The sequence below is a fragment of the Medicago truncatula genome, chromosome 2 (genome assembly GCF_003473485.1).
Source record: "Medicago truncatula cultivar Jemalong A17 chromosome 2, MtrunA17r5.0-ANR, whole genome shotgun sequence".
Lineage (NCBI taxonomy): Eukaryota > Viridiplantae > Streptophyta > Magnoliopsida > Fabales > Fabaceae > Medicago > Medicago truncatula.
In genome coordinates this window covers 7,858,891-7,871,347 of record NC_053043.1, presented here as the reverse complement: position 1 = coordinate 7,871,347, position 12,457 = coordinate 7,858,891, and the positions used below count along the sequence as shown (strand labels likewise).

The window sequence follows — 12,457 nt, the reverse complement described above, 5'->3', positions numbered from 1 at the left end:
CTGACCTAATTGCATTCATCTTCATATCTGATTTCGGAATCTGAGCCATACCCTCTTCAATTCAACAATCAACAATCACAAAAGACTTCAACTTTCGTTTCTTTGAATGAATTTGAATGTGAATTGAGTTGAATTTTGATACTAGTGTATATATAATACTAGAAACTGTGAAAACTTAAAACGACGTCGTTTTCAAAATAATCAAAATTGGTAACACGTGCATGTCACGTGTCATAAAAAAAAAAACATGAAAAGAGTGAAGCTTTCTCACCATAATAAATTTTTTCTGAGCTTAGTACCTTTCTGGGCTAAAGTAATTTTGTTTTGTCAGGTACTATAATCAATTTTTTTGTTAATTTATTTGTGCCCTTTATTCAAATGTTGTGTTGGTGTGCTTTGTTTTCTGAAAAGTTTGTGTTTTTATATGTATTTTTTTATGAAAATTTGGTTATAAAGAAATGGGGGATTTGTGTTTTTTAAGGTATTCAATATTCATGTTTGGGTTTATGAATAGGTTTATTTTTTTGTTTGTGTGAATTCATGGTTGTGTTGGTGTGTTATGTCCTCTAAAAAAATAATTGACATTAGAATCGGGGGTTTTTGTTTTTAAGGTATTCATGTTTGGGTTTGTGAATAGGGGGTTGCTGTTTGGTCATGTTAATGAAACATGTGGTCATGAATTCTCAGTTACCCTTGTTGTATTGTGCAAAGAATTGTATGCGACTGGCTTCTTCGCCTGTTTTCAGAAGACAGCGGTTTTTGATAAGATCTCTTGGAGGTAGCATTGATTATCATACCAATTGTAGTTCTGGAAAAATGCAGTCTGTTGAGGTTGATGCTGAGAGGGTTATTAGAGAAATTACTCCTGTCCTAGATCGAAGCAGACATAAAGGACAGGCAGGTACACAATTCTTGCAAATCCATATCTTCAATTTTTTTCAATAAGTGGTGATGATGATGTGCCTTCTTTCTGTCATTCCATGTGTGCTAGCCTTTTCATAGTAGCTATGGTGTTAATTATAATCACAATGCAACCTCAATCTGGGCTGCAGTTTTTTTTTTTTTTTTTTTTTATGTTGGTGAAACCTCAATGCAACCATGATTAAGGGCGCAATTGACTGTGATTTTCCGTAATATCAACGATTGCGATGTGCAACCATAGCAAGTTTCTGTATTGGAATTTTCTATCTAAAAAGTTCGTTGATTATTGCAAATATGCCAACCGTAGCAAGTTTCTGTATTGGATTTTTTTTCCGTAATTCATTTCATTTGACAATTGGAGCCCTACCAAGGCTGTGGCGAGTTATTTATCATAGAAAATTAAGAAAGTAATATGTTGTCAATTATGTCTTAACTCTTAAGGATTAACTTTGTATAACTTATATGTATTTTGTGTCTGTCTCAGTGTCTTGATAGAGAATTAGAAATATCTAACTTTTTTTTTTCTTCTTACAATTATGTTTCAAATCAGGGAACATAGCTGTTATCGGAGGGTGTCGTGAATATACAGGTGCTCCATACTTTGCTGCTATTTCAGCCTTAAAAATTGTTAGTACTTGTACTCTTTCTTTTTACTTTTTCAAAGTTACAGTACCTATTCCTCTTGAATGAAATCATTATTACTAACTATTTTTCCATCCATGCAGGGTGCAGATTTGTCCCATGTATTCTGTACAAAAGATGCTGCTCCTGTCATCAAAAGCTACAGTTCTGAGTTGATTGTGCACCCTGTTTTGGAAGAATCGTATAGTGTCAGGTACGACTTCCATGCACTCTTCATCTTTCTGAGTGCACATTTAAAAGATATACCTAGTGAATGTCGTTTTTAGCGAGAGACTAATTTCAGGGAGGAGGACAAGAAAAACATATCAAGCAAGGTTCTTGCTGAAGTTGGCAAATGGTTAGAAAGGTTTGACTGTCTAGTCATTGGTCCAGGCCTTGGAAGAGACCCATTTCTTCTAGTATGCTATCTCTTCATAAGCTTCGCTTGAATCATTAGATCCCAGTTTTATACACTTGGAAATTGCTTACTTATCTTACATTTTTCACAATGTTATCAGGACTGTGTGAGTGAAATCATAAGACATGCAAGAAAGTCAAACATCCCAATTGTGATAGATGGGGTATGTATGTTGAGGTTTGGACATCTTGTTGTAGTCTAATTAACATGAGTTTATTGCTTACTGTTTCGGCATATTTCAGGATGGACTTTTTCTTGTTACAAATCATCTTGAACTTGTTAGTGGCTATGCATTAGCTGTTCTAACCCCAAATGTCAATGAATATAAGCGACTTGTACAGAAAGTACTGAGTTCTGAAGTAAATAACGAAGATCCTGTTGAGCAAGTGCTTACTCTTTCCAAACAGTAAGTTCCTCATTTTGGCTGTTCTATTTGTTGTTTGCTATTTCTGAGATCTGTTTCTGTTTAGGATAGTCGGTTCTTCACTGTAACCACATGCTTTCTCAGCATCCTAACTTGCGTAAATCATAAAAAGCATGCTATCTATATGGATTGTGATTTAAACCAGTTCCTCTTCCGCTGCATTCAATATTATGAAATATAATTGGCTAATGGTAGTTTCATCTAATCAGCATTATAGTGTAGTGCTCACTCCAGTCAATTGACAATTTTCAAGGACTAAGCTGGAAAATGAGTCATATTATAAATGTTCAATTTTATGTTCACGTTTGGACCATGAAAGTCTTAAAAAAATACTCCCTCCCTTTCAAAATACATGTCGTTGTCAACCACTTCACACATGCCTATGCACAACTTTGACCGTTAATATCTTTAATTATCTAAAGTAAAAAATTATAAAAATTTAATATTTTGAAAATATTTGCCGAGACAAATCAAACAACATCTTACATGCTAACATTTGTATTTATATATTAGTTAAAAAGTAGGGTCAAAGTAAGTCATGTGAATAGTGCACATTGCAAAAATGCGACATGTATTTTGAAACGTAGGGAGTACTTTAGTGATAAGTGGCAGATTATGATCCTTCGATTTCTTGCTAAAAGAAAATTAACAGCTTTCACAACAGAAAGAACTACAGTATGATAAGTTGTTTGATTGGATTACAGATACGTTTGAGTGATTTCTCATTGCTCCCTGATGCTAAGTACAGAATATTAATGACAGTTGTGGATTGCTTTTTGCAGAATTGGTGGTGTTACTATCCTAAGAAAAGGAAAATCCGATCTTATAAGCGATGGTGACACAGGTAGATCTTCGATAAATATAAGATCCCGGTTTTCCTTCTTGTCGAGTTTCTTAGTTTGGGTGGGTGGGATAATGAATGTCATTTCCTTGTTCTTCCATCTTTCACTTGATCGGCACATTTTCAATTCCAATCAAGAATGTAATGTTCATGCCACATGCCATATTAAAGTTGTCAGTGGCCGTATGACATGTTGTAATATACAAGATAATCAATCTATCTGAAACTTACAAATGATTGCATTTCATTGACCATTTTTATTGAAGAAAAAAAACTCTTGAAAACTTATATGGTCTGGATAAGATTTTGAAAAGAAAAATAAATCTAAAAATGTCGTATTTGTGGTTGTGCTATGAAGCTACTTTGAATAGCTTTTGAAGAAAAAAAAAACAATTGCATAAAATGAGAGAATGTTATGCGGGGAAAATTTTAAATTATAACCAAATGAACAATTCTGCTAAAATAAAAATAAAAATTAAAAAAATAAAACCCACTTGGGTTGTCCTGGTGGTATTGGCTTGGGACTTGGGAGTGTGCTCCTCCTCGAGATCTCAGATTCGATTCTCTCCAGTGCCAATTTAAGTGGCTAATTTAGCTTCTTCAAAATAAATAAATAAATGAACAATGGCCTCTTTTACACAAAATCTTGTTTATATTTTAGACAACCTTAAAATTACTTTTTGGTTGATGTTTAAACAAATGGGCCTATAATTGTCTTTTCTGAGATTAGTCTATGGAATAGGGGCTTTACATTATGGAAATTGAAACAGACAACAATGGTCGATGAAGCATGACATATATTTTATGATATAGATTAGAGACTTTTAAATACTTGGCAAGGGGCTTATAGGGAATGTATATTAAAGTGATCCATAGATGTTTGGAAACCATTTGATTTGGTTCTGTTATTTGTGCAGTCAAATCAGTTAGCATCTATGGTTCTCCTAGACGCTGTGGTGGCCAAGGCGATATCCTTTCTGGAAGGCAAGTCATATTTTTTTTTGCATTGTATTTGTGAAATTCCTTCCAGGAAACTTTATGATGCAGTATGCTTAAATTCCTCTTCTTTATGTCATATGGAGTTCTCATTAATCTTGCTCTTCTTTATGTCACACAGAGTTCTCTTTATTTTTATCATTGATTTATCTTACCCTTCCCTTGTTAGTTTGTCACTTTATCTATAAGTGCATTCAAGAAACAGTCTGAAGATGTCTAGAAAAATCAGAAGAAATTTTAAAGGCTTCATCCCTGAAAAGAAAATAGAAAAGAGAGAAATTACTCATTCATTTCTTGTTTGTTGTGTTTGTATCTTTTGATTCATTGAAAGCGAGAAGCAAATCATACAATCACTGTCTTTGTGGTCTTTTCATGAGTTTGACCAATAGTTGCTTTAAAGTAATTAAAGTTGTTAAGCTTCTACAGTTCCGCTAACTCACTGAGTCTACTGACCTTGTGGACATTTTTTGTCTGCGAAATGTGGAGTATTTCATCCTGCAGTTTTCACTTATTCCATCCTTGGCTATTCGAAAGAGGACCTATAATACTGTTAAAGCAAAGCAATTAGTATTCATTAAATCTAGTGGTTGAGTGCAAGTAACTAATGTGTTTCATTTAAGGTCAAACCGTTCATTTAGTACTTGAGCTCGATCCTTAAATGAAACAATAGTTTACCAAACTTTATGTATCTCCCGGTCAAACTCTTGATTACCAAAGCTCGTTTCTCTTGAGAGTCTCTGAGAGTTAAGACAAAAGAATAGTGATTAGTAGAAAATAAAAAATAAATGTCAGTTAAGTATTAGTGTCATATGTTTATTTTAAATGATACAGTGTTGCTGTCTTTTTGTCGTGGGCACGCCAACATATTGAAGCTGCTGGTCCAGATTCATATCTCAGGTTAACGTTTTCTAGTTTTCTTAGTTATGTTATATCATCTTTGAATATCAGTTATATCCTTAATAGTTATATTTTTGTTCCAGTTCTAAAAATCCAGCAGTATTGGGATCCATTGCTGGTTCTGCTATGATGAGGAAGGCAGCTTCCCTTGCTTTCTCAAATAAGAAAAGATCAACTGTCACCGGTGACATCATTGAATGCTTGGGGAAAAGGTAGCTTATTATTGAAAATTTGAAAAACATTTTGTTTGATTATGAGCAAGCTGCGTTAGGAATAAGCTCGTCTATTCTTTCTTGCAGTTTGGAAGATATTTGTCCTGCCGGTTCATGCAGTTTGTGACCTCCAAACACTTGTGTAAAACATGTCGAGTTACTGCTATGATTTGCCTAAAAAATAGTTTGTTATATTTAATAAAGGCAGTCACGCTGTTTGTGACATCCATCAACTCAAGTCTTTGTTTGTTTGAGGTAACGTTTGTATGGTCATTACATGTGAATGTCTTTAATTTTTGAATGATGGCCAATTTAGGAAGACCATAAAATTGTGACAAATGCTCTCAAAAGAATAAATGCTTTTTTATTTTTTTATTAACAGGATTGCATTCATGCTTCATCCTTCTATAAACCATAACATACGCAATGTGTGTGGTCATTGCATGTTAACTTAGATAATTTCTAAACATAGGGTACATAGACTTCAAGTGTGTATGGTACAAGCACTCAAAACTAGCTCTATGTATTGCTCGAGAATGGATTCTCTCAATTTTTTCCGCTCAAGTTTCCTCATGTTTAAATGGTGGGACCCCTTTATGGACCCTGTGCCATTTTCAACCAATGTATATCTCGAACATCTCAGACTTACACGAGGTTTAGTGCATGACTCTGCGTCAGCATCCACATATCAAATGTGTTGTACCGAACCAAGAGCCACATGATCCCACATAATGCCACATATAAGACTCCATGTCAGCTCTCAAGCACAACATCACTGATCCCAAATTTATTACTACATAGGATAATCACTAACAAATGATGAACATACTTCCATTTTTACAACTTCTTTACTCTTAGATAAATGCTGTACGTACACTAATAATTTAAAAAACTTATCCCTTTTTGCTTCAGGAATTTTTACCGCTGAACTGTTGCTTGAAGAATAAATGGATCATTACTAAATTATTAGTTGGAAGATGGAAGGTTGTACCTACACAACTTAACTTTTATATAGAATGAGAGAGTACTGCAGAATCTCAAAGCCAGACGCATATATTTTTATTATTACATTCGAAATGCAACTGGACATTTTTTGAAACACAGAAAATCCTATGTAGTAGTAATACACAAAACTTGCAACAGAATTATTAAACTCTACAATGACTAGTCCCATTCTCCACAATTATGAGTAAAGCTATTTACATTATGATCCCTTCATACATGTCTTATAGTCACATCCACACAAACCCATTACTCCATAAATGCATCCATCATATGATACTCCATTTGGAAAGATATCTACTCTGTGGCTGCAAGAACTGCTGGCCCTTCCACCTGTTAATTCATCACCACAAAATAGAACATAAGATTTTAATGCAACATACAAGATAAATAGCTCAATACTATAAAATAACTTTCGGAAGTAAATTCAAAAATAATTTTTTTTTTTTTAAGTTAACTACCTTGAAGGTTGCACCCCAAATTTCCTCCTCATTAGCAGGTACTGCAGTAATCTTATTCTTTGGATTCTCATAACATCTTAATCCTCCAACTGCTGTGGAGTAGAAACATCCTGTACAATTTACATAGCAACAATGTCAATAATGAGAAAATAAATTAGGAGTTGAGGGAAGAAAAGGGTACAGCACAGAGACAATGTCATTGTGAATACTCTTTTTTGTTTCACCCCCTACTTATAAATATGTCATGTTTACTATTTATAAAATGTTAGTTCCGTGGTAAGAGCTTAGCCTTGTAATTTCAAAGGACGAAGTTCAAATTTCCTCGGTTGTAAACTAGTCATAAGTCTTGGCATGGAATCAGAATCTAATGCATGTGGTCACTGTCTACATATAGTTGCCTAACCATTGATAAGCCTAACTTGACTTTAAATGGATTTAATTTGGTTGAAATTGAGTTTGAAGTGAAGTAATTAATTTTTAAAAGACTCTAAAAAGGCATAATCAACATAAAACTTGAGTGTTAGTAATTTTTAACTTTACGCAAATATTTTATGAGTTCTGTCACTTTCAGTTAAACCAAACTTTGAAAGCAAAGTCTATTTATATTCAAAGTAACCAAAAATGTATATTTTTACTAAAATTAAATTTGCTAGGATATAAAGTTAATTTTACACTCTTCAGTGAAAATTAAATTAAAAATTACTAAACTCACCTTGAGGGAAAGAAGCAAGTGACTTTCCACAAGCACCTTTAAGCAAATCAGCATCATCAGCAAAGGCTACATAGCCATCAGCAGTTATTCCCCAATATAGAGGAACCTTTCCAGATTGGTCCTATAAAAATAATACAACCAAAACGCTCTTAGTAAAAAATAAATTAATTAAAAGCGACTTATAATAAGAGACGGAGTTATAAATAACTTACGGAAGCGACAAAGAGTGTGGAAGTGGACTTGTCGAAAACTATGAAAGCAAAACTACCACTAAGATGGCCAACAACATGATTAGCAGGGTAAGGTGCACGATCGCGTAAAGCTTTGTAAGCCTCAATCATAAGAACTACTTCATTTGCAGATTTTGAAAGTCCATATTGCTGTCTCAAGCTCCCTAAATTGTCTAGAGATCCTTCAAACAAGCAGAATATCTCATCCTTCACAGCAAATGACCTAACATTTTACACTCAAACATTTAGACAACAAGGTATATACATGATAATAAAATCAATAACAAACTTAGCATATCATTCAAATCTAGCTAACATGTCACATGTTGTCCCTAAAGACGTAGTCGTGGTATGAGTTGGGACGTTGAATGAGTATTAAGAATGAGATCCAGAGTTTAATTTTTTGTTGTTAACAAAGTCTCTCTCTCCCTTTAAAAAATTTACCACTAAAATTTTGTCTTCGAAAAAACATGTTACATGTCTTATACTAAACATGGTTACTATACTATGATTAATGACCAAGAACAACTACTGTTTCATTTATAATAATTGCACACCCATGAATATGAAATAGGTAACTGAGTAGATAGAAAATGAGTTTTTAATTACTTGACTTAGTTTGTTTATATTCCTATTGTTAATTATTTAACCAAATTAGTGTGCTAATTAAAAGTTGATAGTGAAATAGCAACTAACGATGTGATTGTGAACTAGACATCTAACTTTCATACTTAGGTAGATTAGGTAACCATCAAATTTAAGTGTGTTAATATTGAACATAGTTTGACCAACCCTACTTGGGTTAGTGAAGAAGGTTCTTATTGCAAAGTGTAATTTTTACCAAAATAACGGTGGATCGTCGCGATTCGAACAGTCTAAACATGTATTTAGTATATGTTTGAAATCTTTGTAAGTTTGATCAAATCATAGTGATGTGGTGGTTCTATAGAAGCTTCAAAGTATAGTTTTGCAGTTCGCCGTGAATCTAAACCTACTCTAAAAATCTGAAGATTTCAAGAGTAAAATTGTCTCCCTTTCTATTATCTTTATTTTAGATCACATCATCTTCAATATTTTTCAACTCTGTCTTCTCTATTTATGCCTCTCTTCACCTCTCACATCCTAAATGCACTGTGACACAATCTTTGTCTTATTGTTTATGTTGTTTTCTATTTCATTGTCTGGTCCCAACAACCTACTCCACATTAACCTTATCCTTATTCCATCCTTCTTGGGCCATAAGAAAAAATATTCCAAAGAAAACAGAGGTTTGTGGGTAAGTGAAAGTGAGAAAGTCAACATTTTGAAGTGGACAGTGCACACCCAAAGTGGCTAATAATTGCAATCGAACACCCCATTTGAAGTGACCACCAAATTTCACATCTACTATTGGTCAAAGAAAGTTGAGCTAGGATAATTTTGTCCAAACATTTGATAAGGAAATTTTGTCCTAAAATTGGATGAAATGCAATAAATTTTAAATATACTTATCAAAATAATTAAAAATAAAAGTGATGATTTATTGTTTAAGGAATCATATGATAGAATGAAAAAACTATATACCTTCAATAATAATAAGTCGTTAGCATCATGGTAAGAATTTGACTTGATAATCTCAACGACGGAATTTAAATATTGAAACAGTTGAAAAATGACTATTAATCTAATTGTTATTAATAATAATTTCTCCTTTCACAATTATTTAAAAAAAACGGAAAAATATAGATTGAATATTGATGTTTTATCTCTTTCATTTTTAATTTCAACGTTTAAATTATGAAATTTAATATTTCGTCTTTTCCTATCAATACATCTTAAGGGTGGTTAGTATTATAATGTCCACATAAATTATTATAAAAGAAATTTCCACTTAAACTCATTTGTAGATTTGAAGTGTTTAAACATTTCTCTATAATAAAGGACTAAAGGGGTCGAGGTGAATGCACACCATAACTTTTTAACTCTAATTTTTAAACTAAACAAGAAAAGATAGGCTTGTATTGGTTGATCATGGGGGCCATATATCAATAATTCAATCTAAGATTCACAAATTGTCGTGACGTAAAAAGAGACTATGGTATGACAAAGACACCATACAGGATATTTTTATCAATTACTGTAGTTTTCACTCTTCTAATTAATGAACTTCAAAATCAAAATGAATAATTCTGTCAATAATACTAATATAAACGAATTTAAATCATTAATATGATTGAAATATAAGAAAATTGGGTGGGAATAGAATCTTCACCATTATCAAAATTTAAGTCGGTTTTACCTATTTTTACCTTCTTTATAACTGAAACAAGTAAGTTTGAGACAAGTTTTTTGCTCGTTAGATATATGAGATCAACTTAAGATAAGGTTAAAACATAGTTTAACTTTTTACTCAAAATTTCTTTACCAACTCTTTACTCAAAATTTCTTTACCTAACACCTATCTTTACCAACCTTGTTTGGTTAATTAAATTGAATAGTTTTGACAAAAAGTAAATCTATTTAAAACAAAATTTATAAGTGAAATAAAATTAAAGACTTTCGTAAACAGGTAAAATTAGATATCTAATCATAACATACAGGATAAGTGAAACCCCACATCAGTAATAATAATTACTAAAAATAATTGTGTAACAAGTTTGCTCAAAAAAACTATTTTTTTTTTTATATTAAATACTCTTCAATATATTAGATTTTTGTTGTTGTTAGAGAAAATCACCCTAATTAAGGTATTTATTTTGAAGTGTGCGGGTTCAAACCTCAGATTTTACATATATTATGCATTGTCTTTATCAATTGAGCTAAATTCACACGATGATTTTAATTAAAATATTTGACACTCAAGTGTCTCCGCATAGTATTTTCATAAACTTTAATCCTTTGGAACAACAATGGAGCTAATATTCACTCGGATATTTAGGTCCTGCTTAAAGCTCTTCGTTCCTCTTTAAAAATGTGCTATGTGTTGATTGAACCTTGATCTTTCCCATAAACTCAAACATAGACGACAACTATCCAAGATTCCATACATCCAAAAACTAGAGTTTATGGTGATGAAACTCAAATAACTATCTTTTTTTATGACTCATATAACTAATTTATATTTATAACAACACTCTATTTATATAAATTTTTCTCACACTAAATATTATGTTTTTGTGTGTCCGAAATTTTTGTGCTCAATCAAGTATCTTTTGAAATCATTTTGAGCTTTGTTTATATTTATTTTAATTTTATTTTCTCTCCTCTCAACAAAACAAAGACTTTATTTTTCCTTAATGAACCAAAACATGACAATGACATCAATTGCTACCCCCATCTTATCGGCTCAAGATGCTCCCAATCTCCTCTTTCACCGACTGATTATCAAATCATCGCCATTGGATCACCTACCTACCCCACCACCCAAATGGTTACTATTGCAACCCATCACAATCCTTTTTTTCAAATAAATATAAATCATGACGTTTTTTTCACTCCACTCAGCCTTTTCTTCTGGGGCCTTCAACAGACAAGAACAAAATAATTTAATAAAGCTTTTATGACGAAAACTTGAATAAAACTTGGTTTAAAATATTTTTAACAAATACAACACTATTTTTTTTATCAAATAGTGTGATGGTTAGATATTCATATCATAAGATGAATAATAAATGAGATGTTTAAAGTCCATATCAGACTTCATGTTATATGTAATATATTTGTTGATTAAACTATGATCACTCGGATAAATACAAATTATTATTTTTTATGATCACTGTGAGTTCAGCTCAACTGAGCAAGGACCAATTGAGCTAGTTCCATATTTTAATTATTTTTTGTTTTGTTTCCTATGTTTGCTTTATGGAATGTATCCGGACGGTCATACGCTAATTATTAGGATGATGTGTAAGATTAACTCCTATGATTATAATAAATAAATAAAAAAAGATAACGCATAATATATATAGATCATAATGTTTTAACTTAGACACCTCATAACCACTAAATTATCTGGAAAAAAAAAATTTAAAAATTGATTGTCTTAGAGATAAATAAACATAAGAGTGGTTAGTAGCCACTAGTCAGTGATCCAATGGATCAACGATCATGAATCCGAGACACTAAGACACCAACAAAGTTCAAAGCTAGCTAATCATAAACTTTTTCTATCATGAGGAAATTTCTTTTTTGCTTCTACTCTATCATATTTGATCAATAAAAATTTAATATATTTGATTAAAAATTTAGATTAGATATATCAAAGAAGTTGTTCATGTGATCATGTAGTGTTTAAAATTTACCTTGGTTGCCATGGTGACTCTTCATGGTGTGTATAAGCCAACTGCACATCCTCCCCAACCTGCAGTGACACAGCTGAAGCCTTCCTCTCCACAAACCTTTTCAAAAGCAAATTCGCCGTCGTCTTCGGCGACGGTGTTCGGCTACCGGCAGCCACCAGCTCCTCCGGAGGAGACACCACTGAGCTACTGAATATCCCCAACATATTTTTTCTCTCTCAAAAAGATAAAAATAAAAAATAAAAAAATTTGTCCCTGGTGTTTAACACAGGATGGAATGGGATGGGAAATGAGCATGGAGGATGTGTTTGGTTATATAGAGTGAAAACAAGAGGGTACTTTGGCCATTTCATATTTTATATTAAAATATTGGTCCATCTATAATTCCGTCACTGTTTGTGATTAATTGACAGGTTAATTAAAATAGTGGCATGGGACCAAAGAA

At 32.4% G+C, this 12,457-nt stretch overlaps 2 protein-coding genes across 4 annotated transcripts; one reads left to right on the top strand and one right to left on the bottom strand.

The window, feature by feature from the left end:
* The first annotated feature begins 70 nt into the window (after positions 1–70).
* LOC25486107 (ATP-dependent (S)-NAD(P)H-hydrate dehydratase) lies at positions 71–5,705 on the top strand. 3 transcript variants are annotated; one of them, XM_013607302.3, is made up of 12 exons: positions 71–331; positions 712–901; positions 1,472–1,548; positions 1,647–1,756; positions 1,847–1,961; positions 2,061–2,123; positions 2,203–2,366; positions 3,167–3,228; positions 4,143–4,209; positions 5,053–5,118; positions 5,202–5,330; positions 5,418–5,705. In XM_013607302.3, the coding sequence occupies exons 1-12, from the start codon at positions 248–250 to the stop codon at positions 5,455–5,457; spliced, it is 1,167 nt and encodes a 388-aa protein (XP_013462756.1). In that variant the 5' UTR covers positions 71–247; the 3' UTR covers positions 5,458–5,705. The 3 variants fall into 3 exon arrangements, with proteins under 3 accessions (XP_013462756.1, XP_024633223.1, XP_039686258.1); XM_024777455.2 differs by having other exon boundaries at positions 179–331; positions 747–901; XM_039830324.1 differs by having other exon boundaries at positions 208–331; positions 639–901.
* A 595-nt stretch (positions 5,706–6,300) lies between these two features.
* On the bottom strand, positions 6,301–12,457 carry LOC25486106 (stem-specific protein TSJT1). The gene is made up of 5 exons (XM_013607300.3): positions 12,016–12,457; positions 7,718–7,958; positions 7,506–7,626; positions 6,794–6,903; positions 6,301–6,665 (listed from the first exon to the last, which is right to left on the bottom strand). Exons 1-5 carry the CDS (start codon positions 12,216–12,218, stop codon positions 6,630–6,632), a joined length of 711 nt encoding a protein of 236 aa, XP_013462754.1. The 5' UTR covers positions 12,219–12,457; the 3' UTR covers positions 6,301–6,629.

Bases quoted from the DNA above. Each gene is read 5' to 3' on its own strand.
- LOC25486107 (XM_013607302.3), top strand. From the start codon at position 248: ATGAAAAGAGTGAAGCTTTCTCACCATAATAAATTTTTTCTGAGCTTA. The intron at 2,367-3,166 runs GTAAGTTCCTCA...TGCTTTTTGCAG, and splicing joins GTGCTTACTCTTTCCAAACA to AATTGGTGGTGTTACTATCC. The intron at 5,119-5,201 runs GTTAACGTTTTC...TTTTTGTTCCAG, and splicing joins GGTCCAGATTCATATCTCAG to TTCTAAAAATCCAGCAGTAT.
- LOC25486106 (XM_013607300.3), bottom strand. From the start codon at position 12,218: ATGTTGGGGATATTCAGTAGCTCAGTGGTGTCTCCTCCGGAGGAGCTG. The intron at 7,959-12,015 runs GTAAATTTTAAA...GTAAAATGTTAG, and splicing joins GAGTCACCATGGCAACCAAG to GTCATTTGCTGTGAAGGATG. The intron at 6,904-7,505 runs GTGAGTTTAGTA...TAAATTGTACAG, and splicing joins ACTTGCTTCTTTCCCTCAAG to GATGTTTCTACTCCACAGCA.